The sequence below is a fragment of the Carcharhinus amblyrhynchos genome, chromosome 17 (assembly GCF_965287045.1).
Source record: "Carcharhinus amblyrhynchos chromosome 17, sCarAmb.v2.hapA, whole genome shotgun sequence".
NCBI classification, from domain to species: Eukaryota; Metazoa; Chordata; class Chondrichthyes; order Carcharhiniformes; family Carcharhinidae; genus Carcharhinus; species Carcharhinus amblyrhynchos.
The window spans coordinates 16,700,986-16,723,482 of record NC_137340.1 but is presented as its reverse complement, the minus strand read 5'-3'; the positions used below and the strand labels follow the sequence as shown (position 1 = coordinate 16,723,482).

Sequence of the window (22,497 nt, the reverse complement as noted above, 5' to 3'; positions counted from 1 at the left end):
AGTTATTGGCACTATAGTACAAACAAGCTGTACTAAGCAAGCCTCCCAACCGTTGACTCTCTGCACTCCCTGCTGCCAGCATAATTAAGGACCCTATGCACCCCAGACATTCTCTCTTCCACCAGGGAAAAAGATACAAAAGTCTGAGGTTGTGTACCAACCAAATCAAGAACAGCTTCTTCCCTGCTTCCAGCAATCTCTTGAATTGACCTTCCTTGCATTAAGTTGATCTTTCTTCACACCGTTGCTATGTCTGTAACACATTCTTCACTCTCTCTCATTTCCTTCTCTATGAACAGTACGTTTTGTCTGTATAGAGTGCAAGAAACAATACTTTTCACTGTATACTAATGTGACAAAAATCAAATCAAACGGTTGTTCACTTATTCTGTTTGGACAATTGATTCAGTTTTATTATTGTCCACACTACATCCTTACTTACTAATTTATCTTGTTGGGGGGGCAGTAGTGGTCGTCTCCCAAAGCAACTGAGTGAAGGCTGCGGGGAAGATGCAGGATATTGTCAAAGTGCTATTGTGACCCGCAGTGGTTCTGAAAAGGAACTACACAACCATTCTCTAATCACTTTGGCAAAGTGATTTGTTAATTATTGCATACTGACTGTTTGACAGAGATCCACACTTTCCCCTAAATATAAAGGGTTATGTGATGTTTCAGAGGAATACATTTCACATCTTGGTTGCTTCAAAGAAATGCAATAAGAACTGCTGGGATTTTTGTAATGCTGCTTTGTCATGTTGCATGTAATCCATAATGTATTTAAATACTTCTATATAGTTGGCATCCATGTGACCATTTTCCTGCTGTGCAATTTGAAGAATGTAAACGTTCCCTTGTATTCCATTCCTAGGTCAGTGATCTATTTGTAGAAACCAAGAAGGAGCTTGAACATTGCACCACTGAGCTGCAGCAGCGAGAGCAAGTGCTCCAGGAGACTCAGCAAGATTTGGAGCTGACCAAAGTAAAACTGTCTGAAGAAGAATTTGTTTGTGATGCCCATGCTCACACTGAAGAAAAACTTTACAATACAGCCAGTGAGGTAAAAACCTGTTTTGATTTCCTAGCATAACATTATGATACGACAAAGCATCTTGTGCTTTTTAACCCCGGGGCTTTCTAATAGCTTGCATTGTGACAGAACACTTCAAGACTTCGAGATGGTTGTGGAATCTCTTCTTGTAGCTCTGCTATTTGCAAATAACACTTCCTGCTCTTTGTTCGGCAATGTAGCTTAATAGGGATGATAATGCATTGAAGTTTGACCTTCCTTTTCCCCTCTTTAATTAAGTTCTCTAAAGTGAACCAATCTAACTTCTTCCATTGGTACTTGTATCTGTTGGTCTTTCAACTCCACCCATTTTCTATTTCTCTTGACGGCCAACTTTTTCATTCTGAATCTGTTAATGTACTGCATTTTAATTAACTACTAAATTTTAAATTGTACTAAAATTTTAAGTACAATTAATTTTTGAAGCCTGTGCAACAAATTGAATTCCACATGTTGGGATGTTGCTTGCCTTTTATTGTTGGGAGCAGCTTGTGAAACATTAAAAACTATTTTGGGCATAGCGTTTTTTTGGAGAAATACCATGAATTTAGGAACCAGGTAGGCTTTCAGCTGCAGTGACCTTCAAAAAGTTAAAAGTACCAAGCTGCTAATTTTTTACCAAAACAGCGAATGTTAAGAACACTGCAAGTCAGGCAGTATTGAAATATTAACCGTTAATGTTTCGGGTTCATGGCTTTTTCATCAGAACCTCATTCACCACTTTGTTACATGGCCCCTGATGTGGCATGATGTGCTGAGCATCTCATGATGGTGTTGGTGTCAAAATCATCATACTGAGATGAAAGTAGCCTTTATTTCAGTTATTTCAGATGTTGTCTGCTTTAAGCTTCTGCCAATTAGTAGCCCAGATTCCACTTGTCATCCAGCAAAAAGTTGTATCTTTGGCTTTATGCAGAGCTCAGCCAATACCATGGCATCAGTGGCGTGCTTCTCTTTTTAAAATCTGCAGAATCAATGCCAGTTACTTTTTGTCCATCAGAGAATCCTGAAGTGCATGATTGATTCATAGTGCACTATGTAATGTTCTCTTGCCTGTTGCATGTAAATAAACATCACTCATTTCCTGTCTGAACTTTGATCTGTCAATTGTACATTCGGTCTGCATTTCAAAGATAGGAATAGTGTGTTTCACCACATGATGTATTGCAGTAGCTGATTCTGTTGTGATATTCTGAGATTTATTGATTGGTACTTAAGACCGTTTTTGGTTTGCAGACTGTTTCAGTCACATCTGCCCAAAGCTCTAGATTTTACTCCCTAAACAAATCTATTCTTTTGTCTTATCTGTTTCTTCAGCTTGGCATCAAATTATTTGCCTGATTTATGTTTTGAAACACTGGAGCATATTAATGTTCAGGGTGCTGCATAAATGCAAGTGGTATTGTTGCCCGATTCACAGTTACGCAACAAGACGATTTCTTCCTTTTACTGCTCCTTTTCAGTTGGATGTTCTGCTGTTGTATTCTAATCTGGACAAACACGTTAATTTGTTTCAGTTGCTGCGAACAGTTGAAGACAGCACAAAAGATGTGTCTGGTCTCCATGCTAAACTTGACCGCAAAAAAATGGTTGAATTTCATAATTGCAAAGCACAGGACAGCTTTGTAAAACAGATGAATGATCTGTTTACTGAAATGCAGCGGAAAACGGATGAAACTTGTGTAAAACAGCAGAAAATACTAGATTTCTGTACAAAGTCAGTTGGTAAGTAATTCTGTTTTTGCTTTTGTAACCTAACTGCAACTTCTTGTTCACAAATATTTGAACAACGTTTCTTTGTGCTGTAAGCTGATTATTTTATTTAGAAATAGAGCTTGAAATTGTTTGTCCTGCACTCCAATAACTTTAGTTCAAAATGACTGACCTATCAGTGATCCCAAGTCTCTCGTCCCGTCCTCCCCCTTCCTCCAATATTTTAAAAACCAATACCTGCAAAGCTGAGGATGTGAAACAAAATTGCATTGCTGATCTTTGGATTGTTATCATTTAAGTGATCAAGCAATTAGGTAACTTCATATGGTAACTTTAGCATGGAAGTGAATAACTTTTGGGTGCAGGGGGAAAATATTATAGAAATCATAAACCACAGGGCAGAAAGAGGCCATCCAGCCCATCGAGTCTGTGCTGAGGACAACCCCACCTAGGCCCTACTCCTGTAACCCCACATTTACCCAGCTAATCCTTCTAACCTACACATCCCAGGACACCTAAGGAGCTATTTAGCACAGCCGATGCACCTAACCAGCACATCTTCGGATTGTGGGAGGAAACCAGAGCACATGGAGGAAACCCACCGCAACATGGGGAGAACGTGCAAACTCCACACACACTGACCCAAGCTGGGAATTGAACCCAAGTCCCTGGAGCTGAGGCAGCAGTGCTAACCACTGTGCCACCATGCTATCCAATTGTTAATCTCAGTAGCATATCTCTAAAGAGTGGCTCCCCCAAGGGGCTGTCACAGGATATGCAATTCTGCAAGAACAGAGAGCAGTACCATGAAACATGGAGCATATTTTGCAGCTGTAACATGGCATTTCACGCTAGTAAGACCACATGCTGCAATTGCTACAGTTTCCTGGTGAGTTAGAAGATAGTTCTTGGCCAGATCTTCTGTTCAAAGATAGATGCAAAAGAAGAATTCAATGCAGAAGAATGCCTTATCAGACAGTACAGTGCTCTGCTTGGACCTCCATTTTATGAAGTGTTGAGTTTGGGTCACCATAGCACAAAGCAGACCTATATCAAATCTGGCAGTGAAGGTCCTTGACCCCTGGTGTCAGAGGTCTGAATTAACAAGAAAAAAAAATCCTGACCTCAATCTAGTTAGGAGACATGAGAGGCAGTTCTGCAGAGTTGCATTGGACTGAAATGGACTTGGTAAACTTGGAAACTTCCTTTTTAAAGTATGACACTAAGACGAGAGAACATGCATTTAAACTAATAAGCAAGTTTAGACTAACATCAGAAGTTATTTTTTAGGAACTGTGCATGAAAGGGACTTCTGGATAAAACAATGAAATCGTTTAAGAAACTAAAGGTTTGAGCATGTGAATCCGTTTGGGGTGCTGTAATTTTGTAGCCAAACTGGATCTAGTGATGACCAACATTCTGATATTCACGAGCCAAATGAGAGTAAGTCAGAGGGCTTAGCGGTGTGGCTGCAGAGTTGGCTTCGGATTGCTAATATTTCCTTGGCTTCCTGTTATAGCAAAGGCTAGGAAATTAACTTCTCTGTAGATGACTGAGGCCCTCTAGTGGAAAATTTTGCCACTGTTTCATTATATTCTGGGGGTTGTCCTAAAAATACTCGAGTTAATTGTTCCAAGACAGGAATCTTTGCCAACAAAAGTATTTTTTTTTGCTCTGGTCTCTTCTGTCTGTTTGATTTTATTTTTAATTTTTCAGGTGACATCCTCAGTGTAAATACCTCGGCATTTAGTTCTGCCATATCTGCAGTGGCCACTTCTTTTGCATCAGTCAAGGAAATGGTTTCTTCCGAAGTGTCGCAAAGTCTCCAGGAACTACTTAAGCAGGAAAGCCTGACTCAACAGTCAGTGAGCCATGTGCAGAAGGCTCTGGTAAGTTTATTCAGAGATGCAAGGGAGGCTGGAGGGAGAGAAACAGGAAATGTCTCATTATGCTTAAGCCGTTGCATATCAATGTCCTTTTTTGACCATCAATTTTTTTATGTTCCACAATACTGTGTGCAATTTTAGTTCCTCTTGTCACTTTTCTTTACATTTCTTAATAATTTCTCCTGTAGAGTCATCTGATAGAAGTTGTAACAAATTTAAAGTTTGTAATATTCAATTTAGGATAAAGTGGATGAATTAAATGGGATTCACATGACCTGTTCTGGGTTGCACCTAACAACAAGCCAAGGTCGCTTGGATTTTAAGGGGGGACCCAGATTGTTTTATGTAAAGTTGCAAGTTGAATGTACATGTGTAAACAATGGCCCAAATAACTGCACCGTGTACAAGTTGCCAACCAAAATGACATTTAGTCACTATTGCTTTTGTTACAGTACAAGTCTTGAAATCCCATCATGCATTCTTTTCAATCTTTCTTGAAGTTCAAGTTTCTTTTTGACAGTTACCAGCCTCTACAAGGATTGTAGCAAAGTCCAGTTCTACAACTGCCAACACTTTTTCTGCTGCCTCACTCAAGTGTATATTTGCATATATGCTCTGGCAAATGTTGGCAGGCTGTAGGAGCACAGTATCGCATCCAAGTGCAGTCCTGGCACGATCTGCCGCGTACATGGTTCCAGCATTGATGTTTAGATTGTCATCGGGCTGCTACCCTGGCCAATTTCCCACTCGGAATGGAACTGAATCAGTCAAAGGCAATCTGTGTGCCTTAGCTTTTCTGCAAAAGTTCCAATAATTTTCAGCTTATTTTCTGCAGATCTCTTATATTTAACAAAAAACCAGAGATTCCTTTCATTGCAACTTTTAGCAGGTTATGTCAATCAGTTTGTCTGCAATGGCTGACCCATAATGTGGTTGTGTCCTGTTAGACTCTAAATCAGGGCTATCCAGACACTTGGATAGCATGGTTGCATAACATGGAGCAGACATCTAGGTTCTTAACTCTGGCCAGTGAAGCAGTGGGCTGGATTTCATGGGTGCGTGCATTACTTCCTTCCATGTCTACCCTTCTCCCACCCCAATTCATGCCAATTATTGTAAGAGTCAATCAGCAGCCAATGCATTTGGTTGAAACCTTCCTTGCAGCCATAAGGAAGTCCTGCCCTCAAGCTGTCAGCCAACCTGATCACCAGCAGTGCCAGAGCTCAGTAGTGGGTTCTTTTAGGTCTGCTACAAGGCTCACAGATGAAGATTGCTTGGATCCTGCAGAGAAATTTTGGGTGGGATCAGCGAACCCAAGGTGCCCCTTTCCACCTAGCATGTTATTACGTGGACAACTGGAGGTTGGTGTGAAGGCTTGTCACTGTTTGTTTTATCTGCCTTCTCCTCCTCTTCTCTTCTCTTCTCTCCTCCACCACCACACCCCCCCCCCCCCCCCCCCCCCCCCGGCAATCCGCAGGACCAAAGCCACGTGGGGCACTCTGCTCGTGAATATCAAATACATTCTTTAAACTTTTTTTAAGTTGCCTTGAATTTGAGAGAAAATGACTTCTTCGTGTTGCTACAGCAGAAACCTCATCTCTCTTGTGAAGTACTTGGATTGGTAGTTTAGGTGCCATAACCTACAGGGCTAAAGAGCAAGAACTGCAAAGTGGAGTTTGACTGGATTGTCCTTTATCTCACACCATTGACATGCTTGGCTAAAAGGACTTCTGTGATGTGAAATTTCTGTTTCCAGGCTTATTTGTGTTAATGAAAAACAAAATCTAGTGCAAAGGAACCAGTGGAGTGTCATGTTTTTATTGTAATTTTGTTGTCGCACAGGTTTGCCTGAACAATTTTATTTGACTCCACCAGGCAGGCCAGTTGTCTAAAGATGAAAATTCTAGAGTGTGTTAAGCAGTTCATTGTCAATGCAGAGTGTATTGCTGCTGGATTTGGGACAGGCAGTTGATAGGGAGCAATGAGGGTTGGTTTTTTATAGTTTGGGAAGAATTCTACATTGAAGTTTTTCAAGTCTTTATCTTTATTTTTAGGAGGAGCATAAAGTACAAATGGAAGAAATGCTCAAGAAGAATTTACAGCCCATTGTTACCTCGATAGTGGAACTGAACAATTGTCATAAACTGAATTTTGAAACTTATTCTGGCATAGCAAAGAAGGTACATTCTCTATTGGACTGAACTCTTTCCTCTCCCACACCCCCTCCCATTTCTAAATATTTTGCAACTGTTGAATTAAACATCTATCTTTTTGGAATTAATCTGACTGCTAACTCACTTTCTGTAGATATTAATGAGCTGTGGCTAGCAGGTTATTGTGCAGCAGGACACCATTTGAGGGATAGAATAAGATTGAAAGCAATGTTATTTTAAGTAACCTAGCAAAACAGTAGATGACCATTTTGGTTTGTACCTTAATGTAACAGAGTTGCCGATCAACCAACTTGTGACAAAACTGAGAGCAAGTCTTGCAACTTATTGAAAGAGTTTGCAGTGATGAGACTTGTAACTTTCCATAAACAGCCAGAGTGAGTTCATTAAGAAATGTTTTGAATTGTCAGCAAGATTGAGGGGCATTGACAGAGTGGATAATCTGACTCTTCTTCCCAGGGTAGAAAAGTCAATTACTAGGGGGCATAAGTTTAAGCTGCGAGGGGCGAGGTTTAAAGGAGATGTACGAGGCAAGTTTTTTTTAGAGGATGGTGGGTGCCTGGAACTCATTGCTGGGGGAGGTAGTGGAAGCAGATACGATAGTGACTTTTAAGAGGCATCTGGACAAGTACATGAATAGGATGGGAATAGAGGGGTATGGTCCCCGGAAGGGTAGGGAGTTTAGTTCAGTCCGGCAGCATGGTCGGTGCGAAATTGAGAGGGCTGAAGGGCCTGTAATTTTCTTTGTTCTTTTGTTTCAGGTGGAAGTCATGAAAGTGGATACTAACGCCTTCTTTGGGCAACACAGCAAGATGCTTAGTAAAATGCAAGATACCACCTGCAATGCTCTGGCCATCATTCAGGATGAGAATGAAAAACTCAAGCAAAAGCTACAGAAATCTCAGCAGGAGCAGATGGAGGTTCTGTCAAAATTAATTGGTTCTGAAAGTATTTTGCTTTCATTTTTGTTTGTTTTTTTTGATTGATGGTTCAACTTTGACTTTTTGAAAATAGGGTATTTCAAAAGTCATCTCAAATCTACAGAGTCAACTTGGTGTGTTAGTCCAGCAAACTCAGCAGAACTTTGATAGTATTCTAAAACAAAATGGAAATGTGCACCATTCATTATCTATGCTTCAGGATGATGTGCAGCTGTAAGTAACTGTTTGCTCTTCTGTATTTTCATTTTAAAATGCTGAACTGTGCAAATTTGTCCTTTTTCTGGCCGTTTCAATTGTGTTTTGGAGCCCACAAATTGCATATCATGCAAAAAGTTGGAGATTTTTTAAAATCCTAAGCCTTGCCTTTTGACTTTACGTAGGATTCAATATTCTTGTTTTATAAGACAATTTTTCTTCCCCTTTAGACAATCTACAAATGCTCTGGAGGATACTGCTGCTCACCAAGAGAAACTTATCACCACTATAGATAGTTTGGCAGGTGAAATCAGAAAAACATCCAGTGAGGGGTTAAAGGCTGCAGATAAGTTAAACATTGAATGCCAACAGCTCAGTTCTGGTATGCTGATACTTTGCCAGGAAAGTGGCCAATGGTATGAATCAACAGCAGACACTGTCAACTTGTTCTGTCAGGGTCAACTGAGTTTCCTCCATGGTAAGAAGAGGAGATTAGAGAACCACAATCAGGTACGGGTTTGTAATTTACCAGAACTCTTTCTTCGGTTTGGTCACTGCATCTTGCCTTGGGACAAATACTAATGTATTTCAACTAAATTAAAGAAACTTGCAATTACTAGGACGAGCATGTTGGAATGGAATTAATTTTCTAAACTATCAAAATAGCAGCTTGCAGGCAATAAAAGATCCTAAGGTACTTTGTAGGAGCCATAACCTCCAGAAATGTAACATGGGAATATCCCTAAGATATTTTGAGCCCCCATCCCTGATAAAGAACGAAAAGCTTTATCAAAGAGATATATTTTAAGGGCCCGCTTGCAGCACATGAGGTGGAGTACAGGAAGGGAAATCTGCAGTAGAATGACAAAACCTGAGGAGTGTGGGGGGTGGTTTTGGAAAATTGGAAGAACGTTAATATCTCTAAATGTTGTAAGACTGGAAGAGATTGACTGGAGGCATTTGTATTAAAACAAAAAAGCACTTGCCCTTTCCCCATTGCTTCCAGTGATCCAGTGCAGTTCTGGGTTATTTTTCCAGAAATTGAGCAGTAAAGCTATGTTCAAAACTTTTGAGATGAGTAGTTACTCTCGCCAGGCCATAGTGAGATCTTGAACTTGATATTTTAAATCTGTCCGGATGTACCATTTTATAGTAATTGAATCCTGAGGAAAGGTTTGCAATCACCCTTTCCTCAAAAGACCAACTCAATGGCCATTCACTCCATCTCCTTTCAAAAATGAAGTGTTTTGATCTTTAAGCTCATAAATTCTCCTCCCTTCTCCAAATCAAAGTGACACTTGGACTGTTTCTTGTTGTCCCTCTACTGATTCTGATTATAGCTGTAAGCTGGTGGTACTGCCACAATCTGAACTGATGCAGTGCTGCAAGCAGGAATTGCTATGTGATCGTAAGATAGGAATTCTCTCTTCTAGTACAGAATGAAGTGCATTAATAAGGTAGCAGCATATCTAATAATTTAGAAGATGATGTAAAGCCTGTCCATTTAAAGCTAATACTACCTCACAAAAGCTTGGCTATTTGATTAACTTTGAATGTAAAAATCTGACTTCTAGTGGAAACAAGTTTTTTTTTATTCACAACAATCAATAGTTGTCGTGGTCACCATGACTGAGACTAGCTTTATATTTCAGATTTATTAATTCAATTTAATCTATCAGTTGCTATGGTGGGCCCTAAAGAATTAGCCTGGGCTTGAGTTGCTAATCCATTGACATTACCACTGTGCTACTGTCTCCTCAACATGTGATTTACTCTAAACTGGCTTTGCAAACTATTCAGTTCAAGGGCACTTGGGGATGGACAACAAGTACTGACACTTGCCAGTACCATCCACATCCCATGAAAGAATTTTTTAAAATTAAAGTATTGGTTCATCCAACATTCCTTTGCTTATATTGGTGAAAGATTGTCACTTTCCCCTCACTTCTTAGAAATTGTGAATATAGATTAGTATTTTCAGTTTCATAGTGTGGTGTCAGCAGGGGCTGTGTGCTGGAAGCATGGTGTTTCCCATCTCATATCTGCCAGTTTCTGGATAAAAGCTTTCCCTACCAAGAAAGCCATAGGAAGCCATGTGGCAGGTATCAGGAATCAGTGCAACAAAGATCAGCAATGTAGCCTCATCAGACTATATAAGCCAAATGCTGAGCCCTAACAAGGGAGAAAGCCAACTTGCAAAGGGAGAAGGTTGTCTTGGAGAGGGAAGAATTTACTGTGTAGAACTGTGTAAAGCTAGGCTCAAGGAAGAGTTTAGGTATTTATTTCCTTTTTTTTCTCCATTTTGTTGAGTGAATAAACATTCCCCTTTTATACTATATGTGGACAACTGAGAGTTATGAATTGAGAGCTCCACCCCACCTATTGCAATCCCAGCCCCAGGTGACATCACAATATCTCCTTGAATGTTATGACAGTTGTCTTTGCAGAAGCATACTTATTGACATGTACTTTTTCTTTTCCTACCCATTCCAAATGGCAACTGTCTTGTCTTCCCATCGGTTCATAATGCCCTTCTCCCACTCCTCCAGCTCTCTCCACCTTCTCTTGCTTCATTTTGTTATACCCAGAACTGTCTGATTCTCTTTCTTTCTCTCTTTTTTTCTCTTCCTCCCCGACTTCTACCTCTTTTTTTTTCCAGAGTAAAAAGTAATTGTAGGTGGAAATTCTCAATTTTGAAAGATCAGAAATTCTAATCCCTGAATTATTGTGACAATCCCTATCTGTGGAACACTCAGTTTGGTAGTTGGACTTTAACCTGGTGCTGTGAGACTTCTTACCCCAGTCCAATGCTGGCATCTCCACATTGTGGAACAATCAGACAGGGGGAAATTGAAATGTAAAAGTATGCAATGCAGAGAGCTCCTTGAAATGAAGTCTTTTTATTTTAAAAAGCCAACTTTAATCTCTAATCTTTAACTTTTGTAAATATCTTAATAAATAATACTTGTTTTAGATTTAGTGTTGACATTTTTCAACATTAACGTATATATTGAACTGCTCTTGATATTGACTATGCAGGTTACATTACATGTCTTCTCTTTTTTACACCCACCCCCACCCCCAAATCCTTGTGTAGATTGCCTGTAACAGTTGTGACGCTCTAGTCAGCAAGGTGTCAGAGCAGCTGAAGGAACAGCGTGATACTGAGGAATGTGCACTCTGCACTGTCCGTGATCAGGTTAACAATGATACAGGAGAGCTGATGCAGCACACAAAAGAGCTAACTGACCAAGCCCAGACAGGGCTAAATAATGTCTTGAACTTTTTGAATGAAGAACTCCAACAGGACATCCCAACTGGTATGATCAACTCCTTCAGTAAAAATAAGTGAACAATATGATTAGATGCAAATATTTGATATTTTAAGAAGTGCAATGCGAATAGGAAATATTCACGTTATCCAGTGAATGGATTAACAGCTCAATAGTTCATTAACCTTCGATGAAAATTGTAACTTATTGTAAAAATAAGCTGTAACTAAATTGGTGTTTCAAGTAGGGGGTGACTTTCCACTTGCTAAATGGCTAAATTACTCATCCATGTTAATAAAATACATCTTCTTAATGCACTGAAGCTGGTGTGGAACTGTCACTAATTGGAACAGCTTTCATAATTAAGCCCTTAGCAAATAATTCATTAATCTTTGACTTGCAGATGTTTAAAATCATCAAAAGCTAAAATAGCGTCATATCACAACAATCTCCGAATCTTTTTGCAACAATATGTTTCAGTCATAGAAGACTAAACAAATATTAGAAATTAATGATCAGTCAGCTGAGTTTGTTGGCTTTGGTAGAAGCCAGGATATTAGGATTCCCTGTTGTGCAATATTTCTCTGGTATCTTTACATTCATTCAGATCATTGGAATGAATGGTTTAGTTAGCCATTCAAAAGGCAGCATTGCTGATAATGCAGCATGGCACGAAAATATATGTACTCCAGCCCTGGAATGAGTCATGAGTCCACATTTTCTTTCTTGGAGATGAGGGAAAAAGTTGTGATTTTGGCCCCATATCTCGGTGAGGGAATCTTACAGGGTGGAAAGCATTTTATCTTGACTCAAATATATTTGTTCTGGTCTTGAAGATGGTTGTATTTTGATTTTCAGGTACTACTCCACAGCGCAGAGAATATTCCTATTCACGAGCCCTCTTGAGAACAGAGCCACGTGATATCTTAGTTGGTCAGCACAAAGCCCAACAGCAGGAGATCCAGAATTCTCTGGATGCTGCCATGTCCATTCAAGAGGAAATGATCACTGAGCAGGTGAATATTATTTAAAAACGTTAATACAGTTGGCGTAGTTTCCTTAAATCTCTCTCTACACTTTTCACTGGTTGCATGTCAGAAATGTATTAGGTATTAATGTAAAATACTGCTTTTGTGCTTGCCCATGCGGTGGTGCTGCAAAAGCTAATGATTCTAGGTTCAGAAGCAACAGAACGCAATGCTACAACTGGCTTTTGTACATCTAACAAAATTTCTGTATTTCTTTTGCTGAGAACTGAATGTGACTAAATTTCTTATGTTGTTCATCATCCAGTAAACTAATCAACTAAGCAAAATTAATGACCAATTTGCCTTTTTTAGGTTTTCTGCTAATCGTGTCCTTTCCCTTTTTCCCCTGAAGGTGCTAACTCATTTGCTGTAGTACAATTCTTGGGCACTTGTGTTATACTTAAGGGACATCAACACATGGCCTCTGATAGTATGGAATCACCCCATGGTGAGAGAGGCTCCTAGGCAAAGAGACCCTTACTCTGTGTTGCCCTAAAAGGAACAATCAGTGCTGTCCTGCGTGTCTTGCCAAACATATGTTATTCATATCAATGGCTTGACTGAGTGTTGGCAGGATCTTGACCAGGTGTGCACTTGAAGCATATGCTTGATTACAGAATGGAAATCTTGGCTTGGAAGCTGATTCTGATCAAGGGCTTTTTTCGCTCTTTTCTATTATCTATTTCCTGCCACCACCACCTTCCTCACCACCCCCGTCCTTACCCTTCAGTCACTGCCATTTCCATACATATAGAATAGAAATCAGCTTGGGAGTATTGGCTGAATTTACTCTCATAAATTAAGCTCTCAGGCCTATTGTACTGCTCCAGCAGTCAGTGTCAACTGTCATTATTACAAACTATATTTCCAAAAAGCATTTGTTACCCATCTCTAATTGCCCATAAACTGAGTGCCTTGTTCAAATATATCTGAAGCCAATTAATTCATATTATTGAAGTTGAATTGCATGTAGGCCAGACCAATAAGATTGGCAGATTTCCCTCCCTAAAGGACCTTGGTGAACTAGATGGGTTTTGTTAATTTCATAGCCACCAGCTTTCAATTCCAGATTTTATTAATTGAATTTAAATTTTGCCAACTGCCATGGTTTGATTTGAACCCATTATCTCAAAGCATTAGCCTGGACCTCTGGTTTGCTTGTCCAGCAACATTACCACCATATCTCCAATTAAGGGGACCTTTCTGGGTTATGAAAGCCAAATACTTTCTCAACTTCAGCTTTGGGTAGGGTTGCTGAAGTGTTATTTGCAACTCTTAATTTGTTTTGAGCATACCACAGGGAATGATGAAGCAGCTGTGTAACCCCCTAGAGGTTTTTGGGTGCTTGTCCCTTTGAAACCATGCTTGAGACTTGCCACCTATTCATCGTTATCTTGTGAATTGTTAATCCTAACTATCTCAAATTTCACCCATCCATGCAGTGTGCAGTCCATTTGAGGCCTAGGCCATAAAATAATTCAAACTCACGAATTTCAACTTTCAAAAATTACAAGCTTTCACTTTAGTCTGTGATTGTGGGTAATGATACCTGTATTCTATCAAATCTTCTGAAATCACACAGTAGATAATTCACATCCTGTGGTGTTGAGCCATGAAGGCCCTATTTTAAACCCTGGTCTGCACCATGCTGAGAAAGTAGTTGGATGCAGCAGTTGGTCTCTCACCAAGCTTGGGCAATGGCTAGAATAAGAAGGCCTTTTACTCCTGATAGCTACCCCCTCACCATGGCTAGAAGAAGCACATATATGCTGATATCTGGTGAGAATACAATAGGTCTCTGGTGATAGCCCAATGATCTATTGAACAACGGCCACTTGAATCAGTAGTATTTGCTACCAAGATTTTGGGAATTGTATTCAACCTGTCATTTTCAAGAGAATATGAGGAAGTAGAGCAAACAAGGGAGAGTGAGAAGCAAATGTTTAGATCATCAAAGTCAGCTATGATCTTATTGATCATGTTTGAGAGGCTGAATGTCCTTCTACTGTGTTTGTATGTAATGTGATAGACGTAGGAAACTGGGAAAATTGGTATCTGTGCCAACTTTCATCTTAAATGCCTCTTGGTCTGAATCTAAAATTTGTTTCCTTGGGTTGATATTTTCAGTATTGGCCCCAACATGGTACAGTGGTTAGCACTGCTGCCTCACAGTACAAAGGAGTTAAGTTCCATTCCAGCCTTGTGGAGTTTTCATGTTGTCCCTGTGTCTCTGTAGGTTTCCTCTGGGTCCTCCAATTTTCTCCCACAGTCCAAAAATGCGCAGGCTAGCTGGACTGGCCATGCTAAATTGCCCCTTAATATCCAAAGATGTGTAAATTTAGGGATAAATCTGGGATTACAGGGATAGGGCAGTGGATGAATTTGGAAAGATGCTCTGTCAGAGTCGATGGGAGAATGGCCTCCTTCTGTGCTGTAGGAATTCTGATTTATGTCTTAAGCCGAAACGTAGTGGTGTGAAAACCTTCCCTCAGCCCACACAGGTGCACTGTTGGATCAGGATTACTTTGCATTCCTAGAAATGGAATCTCGTTGCAGCCAAAATTCCATACCAAAAGCACTGATCAGTTAATTCAACGATGAACATTTAATTCCTCCAAACGCCTGATACCAAATGGGAAAAATTAGTTAATGAAAATTGTCTTTATATCCGAAGGAAATGTGTCTTATTATCTATTTTATATGCCCTAGCATTCATCGGGTAGTTGGAAAATCAATAAATTTTAGTATGACACAATTTTTTTGTGATTTTTAAACTGAGGCCATTGTGTTAAAGGGCCCATAACACTATCTGAAGAATTCTTGTATCGTAACAAGTGCCTGTTACTCTGTTGGCCATCATAATAGACTAACTGGTCATTCGCCTCCCTGACCTGTGTGGACTTTGCCATGTGCAACATGGCTGCTGCATATGCCTACAAGGAGTGACTATCTTAAAGTACATCATTTGTTCTATAATGCTTTGGAATGCTTTTAAGATTGTGAAAATCTCTATAAATGAAAATTCATGTGTTTTTCAATATCTGCTGTTCATGAAAACAAATTGTGGTTGATTTCAGGAATCTTTGGAAGATGATCAAGCGAGCATTCAAAATGACAGCATTACCAGTGAGAAATTTAGCACTGAAGAAAATGTCTGCCTTAGTAGTGGTGGTGCCCCCTTCTTCAAGGTAAATCAAGTTGTCATTAAGCTTAATTGCTGGGTTAATTTTCATTAGTGTGAAATCAGTGAATGGTGGATAGGAAGTGAAAATAATTTTATCACGATAAATTAATCTTGGTAGTGATATCGGCAAAGCTAATCATCTTGAATACTGTAAACCTGTGAATTGGGTGCAGTTGGCAAGCTGAGTGTAAATTGTTCTCCAAGTTAGGCTAGTTTTCACTAGAACCTAGTTGTGGAATATAAGATTTTACATGAGCCAGTGCACTCAGATAATATTTTAGATTGAGGTTTATTTTGCAAATAATGAATTCAGTAGTGCAGACTGAAGATATGTTCAGGGAAAGCTATTTATAGTCTTCAAATTAAGGTAAGTATATTGTAATTGGTGCCGAAACACCCTGGTCAATATGTCATAGCTAGATATATTTAACTGCTTCTTGAAACTGCCTGGTGCTAGAACTTCGTACAAAATGTGTGCTAAGTATAAAAATTGTCAGATGAGTGAGTTTGAAGAGGTTTGAGTACTGATGAAACTTCATGTGAATGAGACAATGTATGGGATGTAGCTGCAGAAGCCTGTTAACTTTCTGAACCTGACGCAGGAATTTCTCATCAGTGGAGGGTATGCTCCTGAAAATGGCCACTTTAAGTGAAACCCTTTTAGTACAGCACAGTTTAAATTGTTAAATGCAGAGTTGGGTTCCTGAGTACAAATGTTGCCTGGAAAAATCAAAGTAAAAATTGAAACAGTCTACACATGCAGCACACTTCTGGCTGAAATAACTTGCAAAATAAAATAAATCACTGAATATGACAGTGTATAAATTTAGATTAGAAAACATTCATCAATCTCTCTTAAACAGTCCCTTTGGCTTGGGGATAACTTGCTTCTGCAATAGCTGATGGGTATTGACAAATGGGAGATGGCTGATATAGTGAGTGCAATGAGTAATCTGCAGATTCTGCCGTGTGTGGGCAAGTGTTGTGTGGAAGGTCTCCTTTTGTTGGTGCCTTCCCAAATGAACCTCCTTCCATGAGTTGTTGGTGACGTTTGACATCTTTAGAAATGCTTGAGGGCATTCCTCAAGCATTTCAGTGAAAGTGGCTTTAAGTGTCTGGAACCTCTATGTTGGGCATTTTGGCTTGAGGGAAGACCTTGCTGTTGCACCACCTTGTCACTGGATTTGCATATCTTTTTGAAGACACTGGTTTTGAATTGGAAATAGCGCACAACAGCAAGGTCCTGGTGGAGTTAATGGGACAAAAGTCCAGGACCACCGACAGGTTTAAAATCTATCCAAGGACTGTTGGACAACTTTCTTTTGCTTTTCCCAGTAGAACACCTTGTAGTTCATGCTCTGTTCACTATTTCAGTTTGTAGAGAGATCACTTTCAATAATTTACTACCTAGCAGTTACAAGAATTAATGTAGTTACCAGTTCATGTAGTGTATTGAATCTTTTGGTTTCCATATTGGTAATCTTGGCTTTGTTTCACCTTTTATAGCAACATAAAAGACAGAAAAAAGACAAAGAAAATAAAACTGCAGTCAGTTTTGACAAATTGAAACCTGTGGAAGACAATCCAGGACTGTCGAAATCCAAGCTGCCACTCCGAATACAAAATTAATATATTTGTGGTTTGCCATTTTAATTACATCTTCTGCATCAGGGTTTATTCTGCTTCGGTCTATAATGCTGTCGATGTTTGTGTTTCACTGCCTCAAAACTTCATTGATCTAAGTATTGTTACTCGATGCTTTGTCTTTTTTCAACATTGAATCATTTCAAAAAGATTCTTTTAAATGTTCTGTACTATTTCTAATTTAATTATTGTTCAAAAACTTTTTCTAAACCCTCTTTTTAAAAATATGTATATCTAATGCTGCATAATCTAAAGCTTTTTGTAGGCTTAATTCACCATATGTGGTTGTATATACTTTAAAATAAAATTTCATACTGATTCAAACGATTTATGCAATTGGTGTAAATTGCATTCCTTGAACTGTTTTTTTTTGTTGAACATACAACAAATAAAAAATTTTATAGGACTGCAGCTTCATTATCGTTGCATTTTTTTTCTTGCCACATGCATCCAACCCCACCTTCCACAGAAGGAGACAGTTACAAAAGGCAACTTGTCAGAGCAAGCAGTCTTCCAAATTTCTCACTTCCTTTCCTGAAGAAGCTGACTCATTCTGGGCAATGTCCCCACACTTTAGGGAGCAAAGGGTGCAGCAGATATTTGCCTGGACAGTACCAAGGATGTGGAACTCATTTAGATGGAGACCCAGGAAATTGGATTGTTCTTGGAACAGAGGTGGTTAAGGGGGGAATTGATAGAGGAGAAAGAATCAGTCATAGACAGAGGGTAGCAATGGAAGGGTGCATTTCTGAATGGAGGGCTGTGACCTTTGTAATAAATATAAATGATTTGGAGGAAAATGTTTTGGTCAGTAAGACTGGTGATATTGTGGATAGTGATGAGGACCATTGGAGGATACAGCAGGATATAGCTCTGTGGAGACTTGGGTAGAAAGATGGCAGATGGTGTCTAATTCAGACAAATGTAAGGTAATGCATTTTGGAAGGTCTAACATTTGGGAAATATCAGTAAATGACAGAATCCTTAAGAGTATTGATAGGCAGAGGGATCTGGGTGTGCAGGTACACAGGTCATAAAGTGTTAATGTAGGTGGGCAAGGTAGTTAAGGGGGCATTGAGTTTAAAAATTGGCTAGTCATATTGCAGCTTTGTAGAATGTTAGGCTACACTTAGAACATAGTGTTCAATTCTGGTCTTCACTACTGGAAGGATATGGAGGCTTTGACAAGGGAACAATAAAGATTAACCAGCATGTTGCCTGGCATGGAGGGCAATAATTATGAGGAGAGGCTGCAGAAACTTGGTTTGTTCTCACTGCAATGACAGCAGTTGAGGGGTAACCTGATAGTAGTTCACAAGATCAAGGGGCATAGATAATGGACGGTCAGAAGCTTTTTCCCAGGGTGGAAAAGCCAATTACTAGGAGGCATTGGTTTAAGGTGCAAGGAACAAGGTTTAAAGGAGATGTACAAGGCAAGTTTGTTTTTTTACACAGAGGGTGTTGGGTGCCTGGAGCTCACTGCCTGCCAGGGGAGGTAGAAGAAGCAGATATAGTAGTGACTTTTAAGGGCATCTGGAAAATACATGACTAGGATGGGAATAGAGAGATATTATCCTTGGAAGGATAGGGGGCTTTAGTTCACATGGGCAGCATGGTTGATGCAGGCTTGGAAGCTTGTTCCTTGTTGTAATTTACTTTGGTCACAGACGTGTCTACCAAAGAAATGAACAGAGAGGACACCAATTTAAGGTCATTGGCAAAAGATTGGGGATGGGGGGGAAAGAGGAAAATAAATTGGTTAAGCGTGCTATGATGTGGAATATACTGCCCATGTGCTAGAAGTGTATTCAGTTGTTCCTTTCAAAAGGGATTGGATAAATAATTGAAGAGTAGAGGAGCAGGAGCATGACAAGTTGAATAGCTTTTTTGAAGAACCAAAGCAGGCACAATAAATTGCGTGGCCTCCTATGTATACAACAAAGAAGCTATGTAAAATAAAGGAGAAAAACTGAAATGATAGTGTAGGGTTGTTTAAATTGTTCAGTAACAAAAGATATGCATATATAACCCTTTTCATAACTGCAATGTTTTAAAATGATGTGGCAAATTAAATATAGTCACTGCTTTGGAAATGGGTGCTCAATATGCACAGTGAGTTCCCACACTAAGGTTAATGACTGGACAACTTTTCTCTTTAGTGGTATTGATAAAAAATATTTGGGATACTGGATAACTTTTGTGCTCTGCCTGAGACCAGTCAACACATCAGTTTAATATAAACACCGAAAAGACAGCACGTCTGGCAGTGCAGCATTTCCTCACTACTGCCAGAGTATTAACATAGATTTTTTTTTCTTTTCTGTTTAAGTCTCAAGTGGAATTTGAGTCTGCAACAATCAGATGACACGTGCTGCTTAAAAGCACGTACAGGTGGTTAGAGTTATTTGACATGCTTTGGCACAATTAAGTGTTATAGTCATGATGGTCAAGCTTCAAGATGCAGAGGGTTCTCTAGGATGATCTCAGACATTGCATGTAATTGTCTATTTAGTTTTCTATGTGGAGGGGCATTTACATGGAATGGGGTTGTCTATTTTATCCTGCCATTGACTTCCTGTCATGCTTGATCAGGTGCCTTTTTGCATGATCTAAACACAAATGTAAAGTACTTGATTTGCTATTTGCTTCTTTTGGCAATGTGGTTCCTGTGGTCCCAGAATTCTGTGCATTTCCAAAGGATTTGTGGTCTATATCTGCAATGCTTATTGTCTGATATCCTTGCATGAGACAATTCCAGATTTAAGTGTCATGTAATGAATTGAGACAAGAGGTGTATTTTCTGGTCTGGACTGAGTTGAAAGAGTTTTCTGAGCCAACAACAGCTGTTTTATGCAGCCTCATAATGGGATTATTTATGTCAATCATGCACTCGACTTCAGCTACATTATTTTCTTGTGTATATTGGGTTGAAGAAAAGAGTGTGAAGAGGGAACAATGGGGAAAAACAGACTTGTGATTAAAAATATTATCAATGAATTCTGCCCCCTAAGATAGAGAGTGAATTCCTCAAGGTTGCTTGTCATATTGAGCATGATATGAAATAGAGGAAAAAATCAAGAAAAGCATAATTGTATGATGAATGCAAAAGTATTCTTAATCTGGAAGTAAAAATATTGACAATACTGAGTGGGCCAAGCAGCGTTGATGAAGAGAGTAATAGTTAAATGTGCTGGTAAATTACTTTTTATCAGAGCAACCAGTTTGTAGCAAGGAAAAGGTAATAGGGAGAACACAAAGGGTGATTGCCACTATGTTTCCTCTCTAAACTATGCAAGTGCACTGTCATAGTAATCTGTGTAGAGAGTATGGAGTAAATCTGATGCGCACAACCAACGTTTATATTGAGATACTGCACATTGATATTTGGCTGGGTTATTAAGATGGAGGCCAAGCTGTAGATACTACATCACCGAGGGGGAAAGTTATCTGGTCACTTTGTATCAGGAGACAGTCACACCCCTCCAGATAGGATCTTCTGATTTGGTTAGGGACAGAAGGGTGTGACTACAAGTGGGGTAGGTACAGGAACCCAGAAGACAGAAGCAGAGAAGCCTCAGCCTTTGCAATTATCCAACAGTTTTGAGGTTTTAGCAACTCGTGTGATTAAAGTGGTGGCTTCAAGGTGGATGAGCAAACTGCCCGTGGTTTAGGAAGCCATTCCAGCTGGGGGAGTTCCTATGTAGTAGTAGTTGGGGACTGTATAGTCAGAGGGCTCTCTGCAGCAGAGAGCAGGTGAAAAGACAACTATGCTGCTTCCTCAGTGCCCGGGCTCAGGATGGGCTGGAGAGGAACATTCAGTGGGAGGGGGAGAATGCAGTGATCATGATCCATACAACAAAGAAGTCCTGCTGAGGCGGTATGAGAGGGGCAACAAAAGCAGAACTTGAAATTTGATAATCTGGATTACTACCTGAGCTACAAATAGTGTATAAATCATGTTACTTAAATGTATGGCTCAAAGATTGATTTGGTAGAAATCAGCTTTGATTAATTGGACCCACTGGCATCAGGACTGGGGAAAGTGAGAGTTGGACCTTTGGGACAGCCTTCACCTGAACTGCTGGGATGAGTGTTCTCTCAAAGAGTCAAGTTTTAGATGATGTGATGAATAGAGAAGACAAGGCAAAAGAAGGCTATTTCCCCAGGTTGAAATGGTCGCTACGAGAGGACACAGATTTAAGGTGCGGGGAGGAAAGTACAGAAGGGATGTTAGGAGTAAGTTTTTCACTCAGAAGGTGGTGAGTGAATGGAATCGGCTGCCGTCAGTGGTGGTGGAGGCGAACTCGCTGGGGTCTTTTAAAAGACTTCTGGATGAGTATATGGGGTTTAATGGGATTGGGGGTTATAGATAGGTCTATAGATTGGTAGGTGTTGATGTGATCGGCGCAACTCGTGGGCCGAAGGGCCTGTTTGTGCTGTAGTGTTCTATGTTCTAACAAAGTAGGAATACAAGGAAATGATAATCAGAGCATGGGAGGAAGGGGTAGATTGTATAAACTTTAGACTGCATAGCAGAAAAGGCTGGAGGTTTGAGAAAAAATAAAAATACAGAACTAAAAGCTCTGTATCTAGACGCATGTAGTGTTCAATACAAAGCAGATAAATTGATGGCACAAAACGAAATAAATACGTATGATCTGACAGCGTTACAGAGATATAGCTGCAGCATGACAAAATTTGGGACCTGATTATTCAAGTATGCATGAAATTTAGGAAGGACAGGAAATTAAGAAAAGATGGCAGGGCTTCACTGTTAATTAGGATGAGATTGGTACAATAGAGAAAATGATCTTCATTCTGGAGATCAGTTTGGGTGGAGATGCAAAATAGTAAAGGTAAGAAGTCACTAATGGGAACAGTTTAAAGTAAAGTTTACTTATTAGTCACAAGTAAGGCTTACGTTGACACCACAATGAAGTTACTGTGAAATTCCCCTACTCACCACACTCTGGCACCTATTCATGTCATTGCACTTAACCAGCACATCTTCAAGATTGTGGGAGGAAACCGGAACACCCAGAGGAAACCCACACAGACAGTGACCCAAGCTGAGAATCAAACCTGGGTCCCTGGTGCTGTGAGGCAGCAGTGCTAACCACTGTGCTGCTCCAGTTTATAGAACTACACAGAATATGCAGGAAGGAGTAATGGGCATTTGCAAGAAGGGTGAGGTGATAATCATGGGAGAGTTTAATTTACCTATAGATTGGAAAAATCAGATTGACAAAAGAGGCCTGGATGATGAGTTCATTGTGTTTTTGGGATAGTTTCTTCAAGCAAAACCAACCAGAGTGTAGGCTATACCTGATCTAGTAATTTGCAATGAGACAGGATCAAGTAATAACCTCATTTTAGGTGAACCATGTAGCAGTG

At 39.8% G+C, this 22,497-nt stretch overlaps 1 protein-coding gene across 4 annotated transcripts in view; it reads left to right on the top strand.

Moving 5' to 3' along the window:
- The window catches only part of kif11 (kinesin family member 11), a 56,440-nt gene extending 38,986 nt beyond the window's left edge, over positions 1-17,454 (top strand). For all 4 annotated transcript variants that reach the window (XM_080205560.1, XM_080205558.1, XM_080205562.1 and 1 more), the window contains 11 exons: positions 872-1,060; positions 2,587-2,794; positions 4,499-4,671; positions 6,723-6,848; positions 7,601-7,759; positions 7,854-7,993; positions 8,206-8,485; positions 11,073-11,295; positions 12,106-12,263; positions 15,353-15,463; positions 16,966-17,454. In XM_080205560.1, the coding sequence (XP_080061686.1) occupies positions 872-1,060; positions 2,587-2,794; positions 4,499-4,671; positions 6,723-6,848; positions 7,601-7,759; positions 7,854-7,993; positions 8,206-8,485; positions 11,073-11,295; positions 12,106-12,263; positions 15,353-15,463; positions 16,966-17,088 (1,890 nt within the window). In that variant the 3' untranslated portion in view covers positions 17,089-17,454. The remainder of the gene's footprint in view (positions 1-871; positions 1,061-2,586; positions 2,795-4,498; positions 4,672-6,722; positions 6,849-7,600; positions 7,760-7,853; positions 7,994-8,205; positions 8,486-11,072; positions 11,296-12,105; positions 12,264-15,352; positions 15,464-16,965) is intronic.
- The last annotated feature ends 5,043 nt before the right edge of the window (positions 17,455-22,497 follow it).